Source organism: Rosa chinensis, chromosome 6, assembly GCF_002994745.2.
Source record: "Rosa chinensis cultivar Old Blush chromosome 6, RchiOBHm-V2, whole genome shotgun sequence".
In the NCBI taxonomy this organism is placed as follows: Eukaryota; Viridiplantae; Streptophyta; class Magnoliopsida; order Rosales; family Rosaceae; genus Rosa; species Rosa chinensis.
Window position 1 is genome coordinate 57458348 of NC_037093.1, and position 23211 is coordinate 57481558.

General features: G+C 36.8%; 4 protein-coding genes across 5 annotated transcripts; 1 reads left to right on the top strand and 3 right to left on the bottom strand.

Annotated features, from left to right (window-relative positions):
* The first annotated feature begins 1203 nt into the window (after positions 1–1203).
* On the top strand, positions 1204–3229 carry LOC112174766 (E3 ubiquitin-protein ligase RZF1). Its single transcript, XM_024312558.2, has 3 exons — positions 1204–2333; positions 2885–3000; positions 3090–3229. Exons 1-2 carry the CDS (start codon positions 1361–1363, stop codon positions 2917–2919), a joined length of 1008 nt encoding a protein of 335 aa, XP_024168326.1. The 5' UTR covers positions 1204–1360; the 3' UTR covers positions 2920–3000; positions 3090–3229.
* Positions 3169–7282, bottom strand: LOC112174767 (prolyl-tRNA synthetase associated domain-containing protein 1). Of its 2 annotated transcripts, none has more exons than XM_024312560.2 (12): positions 7125–7282; positions 6750–6809; positions 6595–6648; positions 6410–6470; positions 6063–6139; positions 5823–5872; positions 5398–5480; positions 4894–4964; positions 4668–4818; positions 3888–4009; positions 3709–3807; positions 3169–3540 (listed from the first exon to the last, which is right to left on the bottom strand). In XM_024312560.2, exons 1-12 carry the CDS (start codon positions 7161–7163, stop codon positions 3469–3471), a joined length of 939 nt encoding a protein of 312 aa, XP_024168328.1. In that variant the 5' UTR covers positions 7164–7282; the 3' UTR covers positions 3169–3468. The 2 variants fall into 2 exon arrangements, with proteins under 2 accessions (XP_024168328.1, XP_024168327.1); XM_024312559.2 differs by having other exon boundaries at positions 4662–4818.
* A 5060-nt stretch (positions 7283–12342) lies between these two features.
* Positions 12343–14061, bottom strand: LOC112168825 (peroxidase 27). Its single transcript, XM_024305750.2, has 4 exons — positions 13749–14061; positions 13377–13568; positions 13074–13239; positions 12343–12901 (listed from the first exon to the last, which is right to left on the bottom strand). Exons 1-4 carry the CDS (start codon positions 13965–13967, stop codon positions 12492–12494), a joined length of 987 nt encoding a protein of 328 aa, XP_024161518.1. The 5' UTR covers positions 13968–14061; the 3' UTR covers positions 12343–12491.
* Positions 14062–17124: 3063 nt separating this feature from the next.
* On the bottom strand, positions 17125–18350 carry LOC112172657 (ethylene-responsive transcription factor ERF014). Its single transcript, XM_024310090.2, has one exon. The coding sequence runs from the start codon at positions 18155–18157 to the stop codon at positions 17453–17455; it is 705 nt and encodes a 234-aa protein (XP_024165858.1). The 5' UTR covers positions 18158–18350; the 3' UTR covers positions 17125–17452.
* Positions 18351–23211: the final 4861 nt, after the last annotated feature.

Here is a 23211-nt window from a genome sequence, read left to right on the forward strand (position 1 = left end):
GTTGAAAAATTAAAAGTTACAAGCATAAACTTGTTGAAAAATAATAAAAACTAACTGAATCGTACCCTTCGAGGCCTACTCCCAATCTCATTCCCACTACCACTAGGTGGAGTATCACTTGTAAACCATGAAAGAAGATTTTTGTTATGTATCATTATTAAAATTATATATATATATACAAAAATCAAAAACCAACATCAAGATTTAAGCACTAGGTTATAACTTATAACCAAAACAAAAACAACAAAAAACAAAAACTAAGCAACTGATGAAGCAAGTGAACAATATTTATATATACAGCCTAATATTTTAAATTTCTAATGACCAAAATAATGGACACCAGGACATGGCATATTGGCATATATAAAGACCTCCCGTCCGCAAAAATCTACCAAAACAACCATATATATATATATATATATATATATATATATTTTAAGTGGGCTACTATGGGCAATACCTATACTTGGGGCTTTTTCTCCTTGATTCTGGGTTGGGCTATAGCCCAACCAGCCCTGTGACGGGTTACGCCTCTGATTATTGGCATGAAATTTTTAAGTGGCATTATGTGTCAACTTCACTGGGAGATTTTCAGTGGTAGTATGTACATATTGGATTAAATAGTGTCCATCTAGAATAGGATTCGAATTCATGTAGAATAACGAAGTAGATCTTAATTAAGCCATAGTACTGTATTTCTGTATATTGTCCTAGGCTCCTAGCCATTTCCCATTGCACAGTTTTTGTTTGGGTCTTAGGCCCATTACGTACGCGTATTGTGATTGTGCGTGAAGAGATGGGCATCTTAAGCGTGAGCCGAGGTCCATTTTGATACAAAATAAGATTGAACAGTGACTTCAATAAAATCTCAAATTGAGCGGAAAAATCATTTTCTTTTCCAAGGCACAAAAAAATTGATTACAAGGTTTAAGAAATTATATATGTTTCTGTTTTTACTGTGCTCTCGGACAGAACGTTGAGCAAAAACACTACAAGCATAATCTATTTCCCACCATTCCCTTTGAACACAGTATTTTCCATATATGAAGCTAGAATCAATCCACTCTCGCAATAGGAAACTTCATTTGCATGCATGGCATGCATGAGACCCTAGCTCACTCATCCTTTTCTTCGCTCCAACGAAACACTCAAAACCCCCCAAAGCAATAATTAATATTGTTCTTGAAGATCATGGCCGAGAAATAAAGCAGGCAAGAAAGAAAGATAGCAGGGTTACTTTGTGTACCCCAAAAGCCATTCTTGTTTTCATCTCCATTCCTCATATGCATACATATCAATAGTCCGTATAACCCAAAACGGAAACTAGCTAGTTAAATTTCCATTTTCAGGAGCTCCAAACATGTCTCTGAGTCCTCCTCGTCATGAAAACAACTCTGAGGCTAGGCCAATCTACCAGGTCTACTGGTGCTACCAATGCCAAAGGCAGGTCAGGATCTCCTCCACTCCTGACCCAGTCGTCTGCCCGCGCTGTTTCGGGCAGTTCCTCGTCGAAATGGACACCACATTCAGGCCCAGTCGACGCTTCATCGACTTCACCGACTTCGAATCCACCTCAGAAGCGCTTTTGCTAGAAGCGCTTTCCCTCATGCTGGACCCGTCCATCCGCCTTTTCGATAGAGGAGCACTCCAATCGGAACCCGAAACCCGACGTTCCCGCCCAAGCAGGCGTAGAAGAAACCGTAGCTTCGATGATGACATAGAGCGCGGGGACCCGACCCACCCGGAACTAGGTACCCGAAACCGACCCGGGACGTGGATCATAGTACGACCCATCGACGACGATCCGATTCAACCCTTTCGCAGATCAAGAGATAATCAAAACCCGGCTTTTCCGGTACCACGTGGAGTGGATCCGGGAAACTACTTGTTCGGGCCGGGGCTCCAGGGGCTCATTGAGGAGCTGACCCAAAACGACCGACCCGGACCGCCTCCCTTACCCGAACCGGCAATCAACTCAATCCCAACCGTTAGGATTAGCGAGGCCCATTTGAGCAACGACCCGAATTGTCCTATTTGCATGGAGGAGTTTAAGGTGGGGGGAGAGGCGAGAGAGCTGCCATGCAAGCATATATACCACGATGAATGCATTGTGCCGTGGCTGAGGCTTCACAATTCTTGCCCGGTTTGCCGGGTTGAGATTCCGATTTCGACTGACGAGGAGTCGGAGGGTTCGAACAGCGGTGGAGGGAGGAGGGGGCGGCGGGGCATGAGGTGGAGTCGGCTCGGGTCTTTGTGGCCGTTTCGGAGGAGATATCGCCGGATTCCGGTTCAGGGCGGAAATGATGATGATCATGGTGACACTTCGAGAGTTGGTTAGTGTTGATTTCAATTACTTGATTCAGTTTAGGTAATAAAGACTCAGTGAAATCAAAGTGTGGATTATATTATGTGTGTTGTTCAAATTATTGTAGTGTTGTGCCTCTAATTTGATGAATGAGTTCTTTTAACTTCTTATCGTTTCTTGTGAGTGAAGGTGTTTGGTAGAGATACAAAGGAAACTTGTCTTGCAAGAAAACAATAGAAAAGTAGACAATCTGAGTTGAGAGTTGGAAATTCTGTCAGAATATGTGTTGAACTTTATTCTTGGCTGAAAAACAATTTTTCCGTAAATGTTTGCTTTATAAAGCAAAATTGCCGGCCAAAAAAGGTAGTCGGCGATATCATAATTTTGTTTTTGATTTACACTTTTGCCGGCGTGTTGGCAAAGATCTTACTAGTAAAGATCACAAACGTGAGATTCTAGAAATCGTTATACAGGAAATGAGCTGAAGTGGAAGGGTCGTTAAGTCTTGCGCAATCTCAATTATAGTTTTGCATTGATTCAATTTTGATACTAAAGTTGAAAATATATGTTTTCTTGTAGCCAACCCATGGTGGCATTCTTGCTCTATTCTTTAGCCCTCACATGTTGCTTCAGTACCGTTCGGTACATTCCCCATCATCATGTTACACGAAATTGATCACTTCAACAATAATCAGGTAAATTACGTATCCATGCTAGTTTTGTAGTTCTAAACTAGAGTTTTGCATCAGAGCAGTTAGATAACCAATAATACCCTTTTCTCCAGGAGCAAAAGCTGGCGCATAAATCAAATCGCAGCTAAAATTCTACTCCAATCAATATTTGATAACAGAAGCCAGCCAATGTGTAATTAATACCCTAATATTGTAAATGACTTGATTACAGACATGATTAGATGTACATAAGCAATATATATGTATACATACATTCATGTTTTAGAACAGTTAATCCATCATAAAGAACAAAAGTATTAAAAGGTTTCTTAAATGACGCACTGGAGAAGTTTATATCTACCCTATCAATGTCAGAAAACACTTTTAGTTAGGATATAACAATAAATGGATTGGCAATCGGAAGGCAAAGGATTGTTTGCTTCTGCACTACGTCTTCAGGGAGATAGGAATGAAAGAAGACATCAGTAAGAACTAAGAACGCTTTGGATGACAGTGCATCCCAGCGTGGAATCCTTCTGTGTATGCAGTGTTTTTGAATATCATCTGCAATAAAAATGACAACATGTCTGAATACTAACAATCGTTTAAAATCTTCTCAACAGTCGTACACTAATAATGTGCACTACAAAGCTGCTATGACAGATACTATATTAAATATAAATAATAAATTACTCAAAATAAAGAATTCCACCATCAAAGCAAAATACTTACAATTGTGTTGTGCAATTCTGCAGCTAATTGATTTTTAATTTTCTTTGATAACAATTCTCCAAGCTCTTCTCCATGTTCCTTAATATTCTCCTCCGTAATCTGTATGACTTGATTCTGGTGAGCACATCATGCAAAACTGCTAAAGTTGAAAATGGAGAAAAGCATAGTATTCTTCTAACCTCTTTCAGCACTAGCAAAGATGTTGAATCCAGTAAGTCATCAACCATTTTTCCAACATCTGTTATGTTGGCTGGTTTATCCTGGGCTTTTTTAGCATTAATGGATGGCTTAGAAGTGCTCACTGCATCATGAAAGAACTTGACTGGTTAACATCAATAACAATACACGGAAGTCTTTCATTACACACCCACACTCCCTTCTTTGGGAGTCTAATTTTATCACAAAGGAAGTAGAATAAAATCAAAACTATACTTATACGAGTATCGAGACATCAAATAGTAAAGTTCTTATCAGTAGTTAAATATACTAGAAAAACAACACACAAGTCAATAAAATGGAACAGATATCGAGATAGAAATCTCTAGACCAAAGGCTCACAGAATAATTCTAGCTGAAAAGTAAAGAAATGCAGCAAATTACTATAACAAGTTGAGTTCGATTCAATTAAATCTCTTGACTTATATGGACATAAAAGAGCATCTTAATATACTTCTAATTCTGTTTACATAGTAAACTTTGACCTCTCAAAAAGAATTTGGCGCTCTTTTCTTTTTTCGCTTACATAAAATCTGAACCTAAGACTCTGCCAGTGCTTCTAATTCTGTTTACATAGTAAACTTTGACCTCTCAAAAAGAATTTGGCGCTCTTTTCTTTTTTCGCTTACATAAAATCTGAACCTAAGACTGTGCCACTGCTGCTATGGAGAATTGATTTTGCTTGTCGACACTTGTTCTATATATCAACAATGAATCTCATCTACACATGATAGTACCTGTACTTTTTGTGGACTTGTTACCCACAGAAACTGTATTTTCTGTGCAATCTTTTGAGGAAGCTGCTGTTTCCGGGGGATCTGCCAATACTACGGAACTAGATGGAACAAGAGATGCAAGATCAGGAGGTTGGTCCTTCCCAACCGATGGGTTAGCCTGCAACAGAACAATTATGTTAGATGGAACGATGTAATATTCATTACTGAATACTGAAAACTGTATTCTAATTACCTCCAAGTCAACATATGAGGGGTCTCTCTTAATTGACTTAAGAAACTTGTCGAGACCATTGGTGGTTAGTGCTGGGAACAGAAATATATATAATGGATCAGCATTAAACTTATCAAAGTAAAATAACATCAAGAATTCATAATTGCAGTGGCCTGACAAATAACATTTTGTAAGATAAGATGTGGAAGTTCGAACTAATGATACCAGAAGTTGCAAAATTATTGACAATGCAATTTTCTTTCACAAATGAACAGAAATAATAAAGGATCATGTTAAGGCATAGTGACATCACAAAAGACTTTAAAGTTCAGGCAATTAAAATTAGTGTTCCTTGCCTAGAAGTAGAGGTTCCGTAATTACCAGCAATAAACACTATTTTGTTGTCAAGGCTACAGAACGATAACCAAAACTATAAAATTTCAACAGATTTTATGTATACACAGAACATAGATTATAGGACTCTTGAACACATCATTTCCATTCATCGAAACCCATATTACTTACAGATTGACATGTCATTCGATAATGGGTGGAAGAAGCAAAACTCCTGACTTTTAAATTTTTGATCCAACAGCAGAGAGACATTGCTACAAGAAAGAGACAAACAACAAACCATAAGAGAATTCTAAACTATATCATGCCCAGCATCATTATCATGAACTCAACTAGAAAGATAGTTGTTTCACCACTTAGATCAAGTATAAAATCAAAACCATGTCAAAGTTATGAATTTTAATCGGTTAAGTGGTTGAATGTATATTGGATTGTCACGTAGGGAAAGTGGCATCAATCACATGGTAATACATAAAGGTTGCAAGAGAAAAGATGCATTACTTTAAGTTCACAGCCAAAAGTAACAACGCATGGATGGAGAATCATGAAGAGAAACAAGTTGTTTGAATATCTTAATGAAAATGAAAGACAAATACCATGCAGATTCGTTCACCAGTGATAAAGGAGTAACACAACCCAATGGGACCTGGCAAATAAAATGCAAGATACAGCATCAGAAAGAAAATTACAAAGATGCACACATAGATACATAATGTACTTATGACAATTTTCAAAGCATAATTTCTTTTGTTTATTGAAAAAATATACTTGAATACCCTTCTCGGATTGTTTGAATTGACAGTTAAACAGCAAAGTGAATATTAGCATATGCCAACCTGAAGTATTTCTCCCAGTGATTCTTCAGGAGCCATTCTCAAGCCACCTTTTCCCAAACCAAGCCTTACGGATAGAACTGCTCAGATTTCAAGTAACAAATAAAGATCATTAACATCCATGCCCATGCAGAAACTGACTTCAGAACTTTCTCCCAAAAAAAAAAAAAATTGTCCAAAACCATGATTTCCGGACTATAGCACACGGTTTTTGGCCAAAATCTCGTGTTCTTATTTTCGTAACAAAATCTTCTCATTGGTAAATTATCATTTTAAGCAATTCTATGACAGATGGATTTAAAAAACTACACGTTATTAAAGAATGATTCAAATTAGGAAGACTTGCATACCTTTCAGATCTACTTTAGTATCTGCCAAAGCGGAAACAATATAGAACCTACTCTTCTTATCCTGCATTTATAAAAAAAAACAGGAGGTACTAAGCCACTGTGTGCACAATGTAGGAAAAGAGAAACTGCGAAATGAACTACTATGCAATGCGAATGCTGTTTAACAAAAAGTCGGAATGCCATACCTTCAAGAACAAATTTTTACTGAGTCCACCTCCCAGATGTCCAACATATTTTGCCTGATCGAAAAAATTATATTCTTGCCTCAGATTATCAAAACATATCAATCAAATTGTAAAAAAAATTATAAAAAAAAAAAAAAAAAAAACAATGTCTTTACCTGAGCCTCAACTGTTAAAACAACAGGATGATCATACTGGGAAAAATCAATCTGAAGCTCCTGATAAAACCAGAAGTATAGGTTAGTTCTGGGAAACTACACAGATGCATCTGTTGAAAATTCTACATTCTCCACAACAAAAAGTTAAAATACACAGTCTTGCAAGCTATGGATTCGTTTATCATCATTTAAATTATAGTTATCAAAAGACCGAGCATCAAGGACATTGAGTCTTCTAATTGAGCTCAAACTAGTGAAATTCTAGCACAAACAAAGAATTCCCAGATCAAATTTATAATAGCTCAGTCCGATATAAACAGAAAGACACTGAATGAAACACAGATGAAGGGAGAGAGATTGAGGTAAAGGTAAGACCTTTAAGCGGGCGAGCAAGTGTTCCTTGGAAAGACCCATGTTTGGTTTTGCAGAGCGGAAGGCAAATAGTGAAAGGGTTATGGAGGACGGCGGTGAGACGCAGAGGCAGGGAAGCTAAATGTGTAGCTCCCCTCCGAATCGGGTTGTCACGATTAATCGTGTTATGGTTTGTCGGGTTTAGGCCCGATTAGCTTCTCTAGACTATACAATAAGCCCACTATAGGAAATTTTGAAATTCGTCCCTAGGACCCTTACACACACTGCCAATAAGTAATTCGTTGGTAAAACTCAAATAGCTGAATATATATTCCGTCGAAAAGGTGGAAACCGAATTGTAACAATAAAAATCAATTTAGGATTCCTAAAGTCTTGAAGTAGAATATCAAAAAAGGAATCTGGCATATTCAAAAGGAAAAGAAAAATATCTTTTTATTGCAAAACAAAAAATGCCCAGTACCCTTTTATTTGGTTAATGTTGTCAAAAAATTTGTGAGACTCGTTATGATTATTTGTTCTATGTTTCATTACGCTTATCGTCAAACCAATGATGTAGCTCATAATTTAGCTATGTTAGCTTCAATCTCTAGGATTTCTCGTTCATGGGAGAATATCCCTCCTGATTTCATTAGTGAGACTTTGTTGAATGATTGTAATGTAATTTTTTTATTGAGTTTTATTTAATAAAGATCTTACTATTTCTCTCCCCAAAAAAAAAAAGTCATAGAATTTTAAATTTTAATGGCATTTATGTTCATTTCAGTCCAATTGTGTAAACTTTTCCACCAATTTATATATGAGCAATAATTATAACGACTAGCCCCTTAACATGGAGCACATGTCAATTGACTTTTATTTTTATTTTTTAAAATTAAGAAAAGTTACAGCAGTTTCTCTCATGGTTTTGAGGAAGTTTTTCCTTTTTTCATGGGAGGTATTGCAATTTTTTAAAATATGATGTAGTCAATTGACTATATTATCCTCATATAGAAATAATTTATTTATTAATATCTATATTATGTGAGGGCATATACGGTAGTTCAAAATTTTAACTATTCCCTCAAGAATTGGCTTAATTATATATAAGATATAAGATATAAGATATACCCTTTATTTTGCATTTTTTTTTTTTAGAAGAAGGATCGAATTGCATATAATTAAGCAATTTAGATAAGTACAACAGGTATTAGTACATCGGATAGCCAATGAGGTCTACCCATTACCCCATGTGGAAAAGCAGGAAACAAAAGCGCTACCTAACTAAAACATGCGCTCCCTGAATACAATTTCTAGGGCGTATGTACAAATAACTGTAAGAAAGAAATGAAAAAAAGTCTTCGCGTCTTCTATTACATCACTTGCTACCAAAACAACGTAATTGAGAAGATAGCAATGACAACATTATAGTAACGACAGTAGAGTAGCAACAACACTAGGGGAAGACTTCCATGTACTCACTCCAAAGGCTGGCTTCGTCATAATTTGAGGAAGGTCCACAGTTAACAAACCCATTTACTAATATCTTCCAATTTGTTCCTCTTTAATTTTGCCATATAGACAACCACTCCCAAAACAACAAGAAGAAAATGATGAAACAAAACACAAGTATGTGATGCAATCTTGAATTGGCAGAAAAGGGATGGCCCATAGAATCAGTTCATCACCGGCTTTCACAAAAAAAAAAACAACAGCAACCCCCACTAACAAGAACACAATGAGCAGGATAAGTCCAACAAGCATAAGAAACATAACTTGTAATCTTTTTTAATTGTTTCCAAAAAGGAAAGCAATATTGGATCAATGCATGAGCCCAGCAACTGTGAGAGCACAAATATTCGCTCCATGGACGATCCAATCCTAGAGCAGTCCCGGACAATGCATTCATGTTTTGGAATGGGTTAACCGAGTTGAACTCAAAGGCGCCTTCCCCTTGGAAATAGCACGTGAAGTGGAACTACTTTGAGTTTATTCTTGGGGTTCCTGGAGGGAGCCAAATCTGAGGAATTGCAATCACCAACATCCTGGAGAAACCCCACCAAACTTCAGGTGAAGAGGCACGCAAGGGAGAGCAAGATGTATTTGTCTTCAGAGAAGTTAGAAGATGGTCATCAGAAATAGTGGGATATTCTTTCGAGAATTTTGATTTCAAAGCCTTTGAGCGAGCAGCTTTCTTTAAAGTAACACGACCATAAGGAAAAGAAAGACTTTGAGAGACAATTGGTACTTCCACCAAACCCGAATTGAGATGAAAATGATCCGAAATAGTGGGAGCAATAATCTGCAAAGGATAAGAAGAAGACTCCTCAACTGACTTGGGGAGAAGAGCATCCATAGAATGCAACTGATGCAATGGCAAAGTGCCAACTGTTTGTGCAAGTGGTGTAGAAAAACCACGTGACTGTTCATAAGGGCCTAAAATGGAGTGCGCCTGAGTGGCTAAATTGGAACCCAAAGCAGAAATACAAGGGGACTGAATAAAGGAACCAAGACCACTGTGTAAACTATGATTGTAACCGCCATCAACTCTTGGTAACCGCTCGTTGTAAACCACCACTGCCTCTGTTCCAGTGACCACAAGGCCATTGCCGACAACATCTCCACCATGATTAACCACCAAACCAATATAAGGCGATGGAGAATGGACAGAGCGATACCTTGGAAGCATTCTTGAAGTATTACGCAGCGAAGAACTGTATGGAAATTCCAACGGATTATTTGGATGTTCTTTACTCTTTGGACAACACCAGTTGTATGAAAGAGGACACCACATAAATAGCAGAATTCGGGTAAAAGTTCATATGACAACTCCACCTCTAAATCTCCAATGTCTTCTTGAGGCACAATAATCATTTGGAATAGAGCCTGATTAAAATCCAGACGAACTCGGATATGAAGAGTGCTCCCAATACAGTCAAAATCATTATCACGATCAACATCAATGAACTGACCGAGAGTGTCCCTAATACGTTTCGCCATGGACTCAGTCATACTTAGCCAAGGAAGTTTATGAACATGAACGCATAAATTAACTTGAGTCAAGTGAATTGCATATCAGGATGCTGCCGTTACCAGTAAGGCTGTCAATGGGTCGTGTCGGGTTGAGTTCGTGTCGGGTCAAGATATTTATCGTGTCGCAATATACAAACCCAAACCCAACACATTTAATAATCGTGTAAAAAATATAAACTCAAACCCAACCTATTTATTAAACGGGTTACCTGTTTCCAACCCGCTTAACCCATTTAATAAATAGGTCGTATCGTGTTAGACAAAATGACTCATGTAAAGGTTAACAATGCGACCCATTTAACTAAAAAAATGCATAAATTGATTAAATTCACTAAAAACTCCACAAGACGAATAATATAAATAATTATATATAATTCATAAATAATTAAATCCAATAATTATAAAGAAAAATATTTCAAATTGTCTAATCTTATGATCAAATATTCCCAACGTCTAAAATTTCAAGAAGAAGTATAGCATAATCGGGTTATACGGGTTCACTTCGTGTTGGCGGGTTGACCCGTGGCCGACCCATTTATTAAATGGGTCATGACGGGTTGACCCACGGCAGACTCGCTTTTTAATCATGCGGGTTCAACCCGCTTTATTTCGTGTGGGTTTCGAGTCGTGTTATCGGGTCGTGTCGGAATTGACAGCCCTAGTTACCAGTGCCATCAGTATTAAGATATTATTGTATGACTATGGTTCCCCATCAAGAACTCGTTGCATATCACTCATTAAGGTAAAGCAAAAGAGGAAGAGATTGTTGTCAACCGCCTTCACTACCAACCAGGGACGTAGCCACGTTGTGGGCTAGTTGGGCTACAGCCCAACCCAAAATTGTTCTAATATTTTACATAGCATAAGGATGCTGGTTGTTCAGCAGGTTGGACCTTGGTCCAGTTGGCAAAATGGCAAGGCTTTTAACTCTTTCTAAGAGTGCAGACCTAGGTTCGAGTCCCAGGACAGTTCTCTTTGCTATTAACCAATATATTTCTTCCTTTTTTGCATCATTTTCTTCCCTTTAGTTCATGTTCTTTTTTATTTTTGTCTCTTTCCCCATTTCTCCTCCCTTTTTCTTTTTCTTTCCCCTTCTTTTGTTACAACTTTTCTATCAATTTTTCCTATTAGTATTTTTTTTTAAATTCTTCTCCGAAAGAAAAATCTTGTCTGTTTTTCTTTACTTTTTCCACATTTTGTTCTTTTTTTTTTTTACTTACAATATTCTTCATTAATTTTTCTTTTAAAACTTAGTGTCAAAATCTATCAAATTATTATCGACAAAGAAAAAAAAAATTGTAAGCAAGCCTTAAATTAGCCCACCCAAAATCTAGATCCTGGCTACGTCCCTGCTACCAACCCTTTAGCAAACTTCCATAATCTGGTCATTTGGCGCATGAAATCATCCCTTCTAAAAACTTCATTAGTAAGAACCTTGGTCACCAGAAGAAACTTGTTCTCCTTCTGCAGGGTTGTGTTTTTTTTTCTTCATTAGAAGAGGATCAAAGGATTCCACTCCTACTCCCATGGTGACTCGAAGCCATGACTTCGTACATAGGTAGTGGGTGCTCTAACCACTGAGCTAACACCACATCGTCATCCGCAGGGTTGTGTTATCGGCACGAATTCCGGCATCTTCCGGATTGTGAGAAAACAAGATTAAGAGCCTGAACAAAATTAGAGAAAGAGAGAACCGTAGTAAGAAAGAGAAAACGTGATAACCATCCACGATCTGGGAACCAACGTACCCACGTACTGTGGGGATATGAAACCACAAATCCACAATGATTACAACAACAATCTCATTGGAACCTCGTTCCAACAAACTGTCTTACAAAACAAGAGTAAGGGGAACGAGAGAGAAACATACCTTCAAACATACTATCAGAAAAACCAAGTGAGGATTTCAATACGTCATTTTTTGGACTCAGTTGCAACAGTAAACCTTTATTTTGCATGGATAACCTTAAAAAATGGATCTGTTACAATAACAGTTATAAAACCACTTTGTAAATGTAGGGGTGTGTTGTGAAAATTTTCTTGACAAGCATATACGTGGCTCATTCTAAGGATCGGAACAGAGGAAGATGGCTAGGGACAATTTTGTACGCCACTCATGAATACCAATCAAACCGAACAACACGTCCAAAAAAAAAAAAATCAAACCCAACAAAGTTTCTGACTAGAAGATGTTTTCTTAAAACTGAATACAATTTTATTCATTAGTTTCAATCGTTCACATAGTTACTGACAAATTAATCACAGATCTGTATAGGTTTCCCTATGAAGAGCAGGCAGACTACTAATTACTATAAACCAATGATTAATTAAAAGAACACTCCCCAACAATACTATTAAATATTAGTTTGAATTTACAACCCCACACTGCTTCCTAATCTGCCCAGATGTGCCCGTAAGGACCCCAATTGCTCCCATCCTCTTCATAGACTGACCGAACTCCGTGAAGAAATCATTTGCCTTGAGCAATTTCTGAACAGCATTGCTTGAGACTTTGTTTGTTAGAAGAGCAGCGTCGGATTGGAAGAGACCCTTATTCTGCTTAAGGTTTGTGTAGTAGTGATTGTCAAACTTTTGAAAGCTTCCAGGGTCTAGTTCTACAGCAGTGGTTGTGTCACGAGGGCCTTGGCATTGGGTCTTCAACAAGGCAGCATATGTGGAGTCCAAAGACGGGTCTTGATCTCCTTTTCCGGTGAAGTTGTAGAGCCGGTTGCTGAATAAATTGCAATGCCCAACGCCAATGCTGTGTCCACCTACATTTGTAACATATTTGTACGTGTTATATGTAATTTATACTTACAGATATCGACATTTTATGTTGTCATACTGTGAATCAATACTACATATTTATACATAAGTTCAATCCGAGTTAAAAATCAAACAAAACATATGGGCTGGATCTAGCTATTTGTATATATTAATTACCTGACAGTACCACAAGATCTTGCACAGTGAGACCTCTATTTGCAAAACTTTGTTTGAGTTGAGTGAAGTTGAAGAAAGGAGCTGGAAGGTTACGTAAGACCTCATTTGCTATTGAAACAGTGCCATCTCGTCTACCGGTAAGAACATCCCATAGTGATTTCTTGAACTGAATATTATGTATGACACATAATTAGAGTAATTAGAGTCGAGAAATATATAGAGGGACAAGCTTTATCACTGAAATTAGTTATTACTGAGCGCGCCTAGCTGCTAGCTAGTACTGCACTTGTTCAATGCACCTACTTGGAATGACATAGAATCCCTAGTCGCCAACGCAAGAATATCAGCACAAGATACAACTCCTGGGCATGCCTTCTCTAACTGTTCTTTTATATCATCAATAACATCAAAACCCTCCAAAGAAGAGTTTGGGAACGAATCCCTCTCTGCAGTGTTATTTGCTGAAGAGCTCAACAAAACCGAGGCCTCGCATCCCTGCAAAAAGGGACCGAAAAACCATTCTAATTCTAGACAGAATCAACTATTCAACTCAACAATTTGATCATATAACATATATATATATATATATATATATATATATATATATATATACCAGACGTATTATTTCATAACAACATTCATGCAAGTTCAATTATTAGTATTTAGATGGCATACCCTTACAAAACAGTCATGGAAATGCATCCTCAGCAACTTTGCTGGCAAGTTGGGATTGGCGGAGACGTGGTTCCACGTGGCGTTCTTGACAATCTGCTCTGCTAGAGGACATGTTTGTTTGTAGAAACCTTTCCTCAGGCTACCACCTAAGCAACCCCCTAGATTAATGCAAACAACTATACAGACCAATAAGATCAAATTGATGTTATTGGTTTTCATTTTCAGAATCTTAATTGAGAGCCAAACTAGTGTAGTACTTCCTTTCACTAAAGAAGATAGTTTTTTTTTTTTGGTGAATCACTAAAGAAGATGGCTATTGGATGTACTTGTATAGTTTCTAGCATAGGGTGATCCTTTTATACTAGATTTGGCTTGATGGCATCAGTGCATCACCTTCCATGCAATTAAGCAATAGATAACTTATATAATTTCCATTGATCAAGTCCAACCTAAATAACCCGAATTCAAAATGCTAGCATTAGTAACATTAGGAACCTAGCTACTTGCATGCATTGTAAAATCTTATACACAAGCTCCACCAACTTCATCAGTCTGCATGAAAGCAGGTGTTGTGTGAACGAGAAGTTGATGGAATATTTGATATTTAATGAGTTCCTCGATTCGTGATTACGCTAGCTTTAAGATTGAGCTTGTGTGCATTTATACATGTAAGATGGCACTGATGTTTGGCTGGTCAAACATCTTGTCTGGTTAATTAGGAATTAGGCTGACTTGTTAAACATTTATATGTCTTAATCTAGCTATGAGTTTAGTTTAGATTTTATCAAACAGATTGCCTGAACATCAACGGATAAACACGCTTCAGGTCAACTTTTGGAAATTTAACAGGAATGAAGATGGAGTAGGAAAAGGAGCTAGCTGCAAATCATACAATGCAATTAAGCTGGAGCATGCCATGCCATGGTCAAACACTGATCTTTTGAGTCGTCAAACCGCTCAAGTCTTCATATATAGATTTTCCTATTTTCCTTGACAAGCTGTATGTAATCACTTCAAAGGCACTCCATGAATACTATAAACGAAAGAGTCTTCCTAGTTAGTTGAAGCTGATCGATCATGAAAAAGGTTTGAATTCCCCTAAGTCAGAACTTAATCTCGATTACAGCCTATAATACTTATGTCAAATTTATTAGGGTAACTTGAGGCCTCTAAGGTTGTACGTTTGCAGCTAGCTAGAAGTCAATTTTTATTAATGGGTGTTTAGGACTTTAGTTAAGTTCAATAATTATGAGCTGGAGTCATTAGTAGGGATTATTAACGCGTTAATGAGCTGTGTTATCCAAAGCTAGTCGTCACTCGTCAGCCATGTGAGCATGGTTGACATACTGTCCTTTCAATCTATGAAAGTATATATGAAGTTGATGGAGGCTGACAGTTTCTCCCCAGATTTTATATACTGCAGCTCAGTTGGGCTTCTGTACAGAAGAACAATAAAACCACGAGGCCCATCACCAATTCAATTTGCAGCCCAGTTTATCGAGCAACCTCATTTTCGAAATTGGCTTGAACCCGGTTTTGTATTTCCTTTGAATCGCATTATCGTCGTGCGTCAAAAATTCTCGTCTTATTCATGTAGTCACTCTAAAATTATCTTAGATAGTGAATATCCAAACATAGAAAGGAGAATCAAGCACTCAAAATAACTGAGACCCAAATCTAAATTTAAAATATAAGTACATGTATAAGCTTAATTCATCTCATTATAATAAGAGATTGTTGCAACAATCATCAATCTGCCTTAATTTTGTCCTAATGAAGCCAAACCTAAATCATTGAGCTCATGGCCAGTGTTGGATCTGAATATCTGATCAACTCAACATGCATCTGAGTGATCTACATATGTATTGAGAATCAGTGCATCATCTCAACTCAATACCATTATATCAGAGTTGTTAAAGCCAATCAGCAAACCAAAAAAGAATTCCCATTTTTCTTTGAAAACCAAACAATAGAACCCACATATAATCAAACAAATCAATCCCACCAAAATCCCCATTATAATGTTATTCCAATAGTCCTTGTCTTTGAATTCCAAACCATGATGAATCATTATAATAACCCATTAGCATAGTTCCAAAGGGATACAATACCAAATACAACAAAACTTGCTCACCAAACATTAAACCTTAGTAATATCAACAAAATTTAGGCAATAATATAGATTATAGGAACATGGAAATTTGGGATTAATTGAACCCTTTGAGCTGAGTTCACATGCTGTGTCTTCAGTTGTAGTAATTTAGAGAATTGTCATTTAGGGGTGTCATCACTGGGTCATGTGCTCAAAAATTAATAAAATTGAGTACCTTGAAGGGTAATCCTATGTCGGCTCTTCTGAGGGCCCAAACTGCCCATATTTCTCAATAAAGGAGGTTCTTAACCAAAACACATCGGTTTCCTGAGAATGGCCCATGGAGAAGATGGAATTAGATGGGTGAGGAAGACCAAATACAGTGTAAACTGTAAGGGAAAGGGAAACAAATGAGAATGGGACCCCATGCCATGCTCTCAGCCACTGCTCCTTTGAGGACAGATCATGTGCATTCTTGGCTTGAGCAAGTTCTGCAAACATTTGACCAGATTCAAATGCTTGTTCCAAACTGTCAAATTCATTGATTCTACTGTAAAAAAGTACATGTCGTTTCATTTGTTTTGACACAGAAAACAAAAGCAAAGGCATATATCATTTTTGATGAATAATGTTCATCTTATTCCATTGAGATATAACATGAAAGAGTCTTCTATGGACCAAGGTGTTAAATAATTTGATAAAACGATTAATTGAATGTTGTAAAATAACATATAAGATACAGATATTAGGGTTTTTTTTTTTCCTATTTTTTTTTTCTATTACAATTCAGATATTGAGTTGAAGGGTTTCAGTTTCGTTCCTTTTGGTTTTTTTTTTTTTTTTTCCTTCTTCACATGAGATAGGTTTCCCTTTTCCAGATTTTTGCTTACCTATTATAGGAAGAGACTTTCTTTTTAATTCACTAGTCTCTAGTACCAAATGAGGCCTGAGGTACAGAAGGAAACTACAAGACCTCTTGCAGGTGCAACTGGTGTAAATCCTACTAACCTTAACCTGATTGGGTCTAATGCAAGTCTCTGTTGTTCTCTCTTTCATTAAATTGATTTTCCCAATGAAGAAAAATTAAAAACTGGGGAAAATTGTTACTTGAGATGAAAACAAATTCAGAGATGGTTTCAAGTTTCCACAACCCTCCTCATGTTCCTCCTGGTCTCTGTTCCAAGTGAGATAGGCATCTCTGACACCTCCCCCATACACAATAAGTGAGTCTCAGACTCTTCACATGAGACAATAGCCATACATAACATGGGACGTAAGATGAAGTTGTTGAAAAAATTTCCCCATTTCTCTTATTCAATTACAATGTAAGACCATATATTAATAACATTGCATAATATTACACACTTTTGCATTTAACAATACATATCAATAATACTAGAAACTTACATGAGATAGAGTCCAAAAAGATGTCTCTTCATCTCAATGTAAATTTCTTTACCGTACCTATCATATGGAATGTAAAAGAATTTGGGTCACTGTCAGTAATATCTTCAAGCAATTTCCTGAAGATGATTGAATGAATATGAATTGGATTAAAAGAATATGATCATGGTGCTGCTACAATCTGCACGCCAAGTGTTGATGATTTGTCTCAGCAGAAGCTCCACAAGCGAATATCGCTTTCTTCATAGAAGTCATAATTCATAGGTGGATCCAACAAGGCACCAGTGAATAAATCATCAAAGTTGTTCCATGATTCCATGGTGCAGATTGGTACATCATAGTCCGCCTGTGGATTATGATCATAAGTAGTAGGAGTATAGGACCCAAATGAGCCCATCAGCGAGGACATGTCATCGTCGACGAGATTAATCGACGGTGAGGATGATGACATTGATGGGGATGATACCAGTGATGAAGATGAAGAAGAGAGATCATTAGGAGGCGGTGATGGTGGAGATGAGGCTGTGATGGTGGTGGCATTTTCATGATTGAAGCTATTAGCAGCAGCTGCAGCTACTCTCTGAATGGACTTAGGGGACATGATGGTATTTTCATGAGGAACAAACTGTGATGAGGCACTGATTGGGAAGTTGAGATTGGCTGAGGAGCCTTTGAGGCACAGGAGAGCGGCATCATAGGCTCTGGCTGCTGCTTCCGCTGTTGAGTATGAGCCTAGCCATATTCTTGTCTTCTGGTTTGGGGCTCTAATCTCCGAAACCCATGAGCCCCAGCTCCTCATCCTCACACCCTTGTACTTCTTCTTCTTGTCCCTCGATGTTGTTTTCGACGAAGGCACTAATGGTTTCAATGAGGTCTCAGAAGCCAGCTGAATCCTCTGCTCTGTCTTCACCATAGCTAATGAAGGAGATGACAGTATGCTCTGATGAACAAAGGGTGGTGTTGATTGCTGAAGGCTTGAAGGGTGGTGACTGGTTGTGTCTTTGATCTCTAGGAAGGTAACTTTTCTGGTAGTTCTTGTGTGCAAGTGAAGAAATGAATGAGATTGGGAACTCAATGTGATGGAGAACGAGTTGCTATTTATAGAGGTGTTGAGCTAAACACAGCTAGCCAGCAGATCTCTCTAGTACTCTAGTCAATTAAAAACAGTATGGCTATGAAAGTAACTTAATGACTATTAAATAGGGTGCATGCCAGATATTTTAAAGTTTGCATAAAATAAAAAATAGATGGCAATTTTATATAAATAAGAAGATGAATATCCTTAAATTTACTTTCATGTCCTATCACAGTCATAATTAAAATACTTGATTATTAATCGGCAAATTTTCTATGATATATGAAACAACTGCTAATTAATTTCAAAATCTTATATTGTTCAACAATCGATTAATGATGTATATTAAGCTAACAAATTACTAATCCTCTTCGATCTAAAACTGCAATCGCTTAACTACATTCTGTATGAAAAAAACTACATTCTGTATGAAGACACTTGGATTACCTTTTCAATTGGGTGACAGTTGCATAACTGAAAGTAACAAGCAATCGACTCAAAAGTGTAATTCTTTTTGACTGTCAACCGAATATTTCAACATGGGATCTATATGGCTCCAATCAGAGGTCAGCACGGCAAGTTATCAGAGTAAATTATTACTAACTAATGTTCCTGAGTTTTTGACTGAGACAACAAGTCACCGAAGCCAACCCTCCCCAGTTGACACCCAACACAATGCTACATTATTAACCAAAAAATTGCCAAAAAAGAAACCAAGAGGACAAATGGGTAACTTTGCCTCATTTTTCATATCTATTTTGGCCCATCATATTCGTTAAAACAGTGATGTTATTGCTTATGAAATTGATGCGACAATAATTCATAGGAGTAGAGATCACTAAGAGAGACATAAGGCAACTTCCAGGATCTGCAGGGTAATGCATGCTAGCTTAGCTTGATAAAGCTTTTTCACAAACCAAACCAAACCAAACCAAAACAAAAGAAATTGATTATATATTAATTTTCATAAACACAAAACTCAAAATTAACGCGCATTCTACTACAGTAAGCCAAAATATACTCACAGCTGGACATTGTCTGTCTCGCAGCTCTAAAACCGCGTCTCATCTTCTTCTTCTTTCGCTCTCAGGCAAATCATCAAACGGGTGGTGGGCACTCTCTCCCTCTCTCTTTCGTACAAGTTCAAGTGCAATTGAAATTGAATAATGCTAAAGTCGCAACTGTGTGATGGGAAATCTTGGGATGCTTACGCCTGCGTGTCTTGACTTTGTTGGCTTCTTAAGTTCGACGTGGGACTGATGGATTCTCTTCGTCTTTTTTCACTTTGGAGCAAAATGCCAGCACAGAAAGACGAACATGCATGCATTGCATGGTGCATGGCATGGAGTGATGATGTAGGAAACACGCTCTTTTCTTGAAACAAAGTTGGACGGTTGGACCCTAGTTTTATTTTTCACTTTAGACTAAGAAAGCTACTTTGAAAGGGCTGAGACCAACTGATGTAACATGCAGAGATTGTTTTAACAGCTTAATTTCTAGCATAGCTGCCGCCATGGTCGACTATACCGACAATGCCCTTTTGCAAAAACCTTTTTCATGTTGTAGTAGCAATGTCAATGTATACTGTAGAGTAATATAAAGCAGGTACTTTTTTACACATTTTGAGTGTAAGGACCAAGGACTAAGGACTATAGAAGTGAGGGTCAATACCTTAATATTAAGGTAGAGATAAATAGTAATGTGAACTGAAAATTTTTGTGGTACCTACGTGTATGAAATACACACATTTACAGATATAAAAATAAATATGTTTTCATTGTGATAAGGTCGTTGAGAGTCATTTTTTTATATAATTTTAATTCTATTATAGGTAATTACTCTACCTGCAATATTTTTATTTATTTGTGAACAAATTGCTGTCAATATTGTAACTTAGTTCAACTATACGTAAATAAGTGCAAAACAAATATAGTAATTTTGTTGCTAATGTCATAAGTTTAGTTTAATTAAATTATGATTTATTCAATTAGATGTAAAATGAGCGTATGATAAATATCGTAGTCTCATGCATAGACAATCTCGAACTGAATATACATTAAAAAAATGATATGCTATATGTATCTTATGAGCAAATGAAACATTCAAAACAGAAATTCATACGTTTAGCATCATTTACACAGCACCTTTTTCAAAATTAAGTCAAAATGTCGGAATATAGGAAAAGTTCAATGAAGATATAATTGTATACAGGTAATGTTTTTTTTTTTTTTTTCAATAAAACTTTAAGATGTTACAGACTTACATCATCTAAACCACGACTCAGACATTAACCACATGTTCTAAACCATTTTCGTGTCACGCAAAAGTGGTGGTCAAAACCAATTCTGAAGGTCATAATTAAGGTGGAATTATTAAGGGATAGTACAAATAACATTTGGTATGTTTCCAACTTACATCACAGTATCACACATTCAAAAATTCACATGCATGTTACAAACCGTTCTTGCGCCAGCGCCAAATGCGATGAAAGGGTCAAAATATAAAGTTGATGTTCATAAAGCTAAGTTCTGTTGGGGTGATTTGGAAATGAAGAATCTCTTGGTAATCATACATATGCTCAGGCTTAAATAAATCCTCTGTCTTCCTAGTTTGATGAGGGTGAAGCAACTTTGGAAGATGAGGATCTTCTTAAGTCTTTCCCAAAATCTCAAAATAAAAAATTGAAGTTTTAAAGAAATTCACGAGACTCTTATCCTACCCACAATCAGATGCCTGTAGTGTGTCTTGATATGTGATTTAACCGACTTTGCTTAATCTTGCTTATGTTTTGGTTGTCTTTTTGTTTTGTTATTTCTTCTAAGGGGTATTGGTCTTATGTCCCCCCTTAGGTACTATTTTTTTATTTAATAAATTACTTTAATAGCCAAAAAAAAAAAAAAACATATAATTTTTAAGAGAGGATCTTCTAGAGCATTGAAGCAAATATCCAAAGTCAAAATCAGGGGGCAGTATTGTTATGATAAGTTAGGGACATAGGGTGTTAACTACCCATGTGTAACTAACCCTAACCCCTAACAGTATCTAGATATAAGCTATGTGAACAAGGGTTTACAACTTTTTCCATACCCACAACCTGTCCATGTGATCAAAGACTAGCTACAACTTATCCAGCTGCTTTTCTCATTTGCAGAAGCACTAGAAAGTTATTGCCTGCAAATTTATCATCTCTGACCACACATTCATTTCTTCTGAACTACTATTTTAATCCCCGGATTCTCGAATTTCTTCAAGAATTTTCCTCATTCAAACATGAATTATTATCACGCACATTAGCAATTAAAATATATACACACACAGAAAAGAGAGAACCAGAGGGGCTATAACCCCATAGCTTTATTGAATGTTGAGCAGAGAATTGGTATCCCCAATGATAATACATGTGTGTGAAAAGAATACTGTCGTCAATCCGTACGATTCCGTCTCCCTCCTCCCTCCTTCCTTCCCCAGTTTTTTTGAGTCTTTCACACACTTAAACATAATCATGCATGTTAGCATCAAAGGCATCTTCTTCTTTCTTAAACTAGTACAGCAGCATTGTTTTATTTATATAGAATTAATCGCAAAATTAATGAATATATGTTTCTCGATGATATATATATATATATATATATTATATTTTTTTTTTCTTTTCTTTTCTATCAGGTGGCTGACAGTATGATTCGTGATGAAATAATGTAGAATTATTTAAGACCACTCTCACATGCTAAGCCACACTCCAATCCTTTTTATTTTATTTTCAATTTGTCAGAAATCCTGGAATCAAAACTAGACTTATTCGTTTTATGGAAACTATAAGGAAATTTCATTAGTATATTCCATGACCTAATTTGCTTGACCTTCTATAAATTGCTCCACTAGGTTTCACCTGATCACATAGTAAATTAACATGCATATATGAATGTCAAATGGTAAATTTCTTTGACTTTATGAATGCCTCTATTCTTAGAGGACCAAATGAGCTGGTGATGAGAATGCAAAAACTAGAACTAGGTCTTATATAAATATTTTATGACTCCGAAGCAGGCACAGCCTGATCTTTGTTTATCATTAAGAGTATAATTTGACCATGTTATTCATTCCAAAGTCCCACAAGTGGTTTTGGGAACTGAGAAATTATTAGTATTGTTTTTCTCCGTCAAAAACACAACATGGGGTGTTTCAGAAGTAACAAATTAATGCTCGCTAAAAGGCCTCTCTTACTCGGAAGCTGCCTAGCTATATGTGAAACCAACGTCTAATATTAATGGTGTTGGTCTGGACGTGAGTTGTATTCAATTATTCATCATCAACGATGTGACTTCAAAAGTTCAAAATAAGCATGCAGGGATAATCAAATAAACATCACTTTCCAATTCAATTTTTTCATCCTAAAGGTGTTAATTTTTTCTAGGGTTACGAAGTATCAGTAAATTGCTATTGGAACTTAAATTTTTGACGCCCAAAAAAACTGAGAGCACCCTGGTCAATATGGTAAACCAAATAGTCACAAAAGACAACTAATCAACATCTTAGGCTTCAAGTCTTTGCAGTGCAAGTTTATGCAACTATTAGACCCAAAAATTCTATCTTAAGCATGTCAACAATGTATGTTAAGTTAAGTAATACTTTCTTACACTTGCGTGCGGTCTCACTTTGTTAGTTACATGATAACTAGAGAGTATCCCGGTTTCAAACTCACAACATCTAAATCAAAACTAAAACTCTGTTATCATATTAAACAATAGACGGAACCAATAATCTTTAAGCACTTTCAGCTAAACATTATATTATCAGACTCAACTAAGAGATTCAACTCAAGTCCAATCATGCACATCAAGGAAGATTCATTGCTACTTCTCTAGTGTCTTGTCTATCCTATATTTAAAAGTAGT

Excerpts from the sequence above, each read along its gene's own strand:
- LOC112174766 (XM_024312558.2), top strand. The coding sequence starts at position 1,361 with ATGTCTCTGAGTCCTCCTCGTCATGAAAACAACTCTGAGGCTAGGCCA. Across the intron at positions 2,334-2,884 it reads TGGTGACACTTCGAGAGTTG|CCAACCCATGGTGGCATTCT; the intron begins GTTAGTGTTGAT and ends GTTTTCTTGTAG.
- LOC112174767 (XM_024312559.2), bottom strand. The coding sequence starts at position 7,163 with ATGGGTCTTTCCAAGGAACACTTGCTCGCCCGCTTAAAG. Across the intron at positions 6,810-7,124 it reads ACTTGCTCGCCCGCTTAAAG|GAGCTTCAGATTGATTTTTC; the intron begins GTCTTACCTTTA and ends TGGTTTTATCAG. Across the intron at positions 5,873-6,062 it reads CACTGGGAGAAATACTTCAG|GTCCCATTGGGTTGTGTTAC; the intron begins GTTGGCATATGC and ends TTTATTTGCCAG.
- LOC112168825 (XM_024305750.2), bottom strand. The coding sequence starts at position 13,967 with ATGAAAACCAATAACATCAATTTGATCTTATTGGTCTGTATAGTTGTT. Across the intron at positions 13,569-13,748 it reads TCCATGACTGTTTTGTAAGG|GGATGCGAGGCCTCGGTTTT; the intron begins GTATGCCATCTA and ends CCCTTTTTGCAG. Across the intron at positions 12,902-13,073 it reads AGATCTTGTGGTACTGTCAG|GTGGACACAGCATTGGCGTT; the intron begins GTAATTAATATA and ends TTACAAATGTAG.
- LOC112172657 (XM_024310090.2), bottom strand. The coding sequence starts at position 18,157 with ATGGTGAAGACAGAGCAGAGGATTCAGCTGGCTTCTGAGACCTCATTG.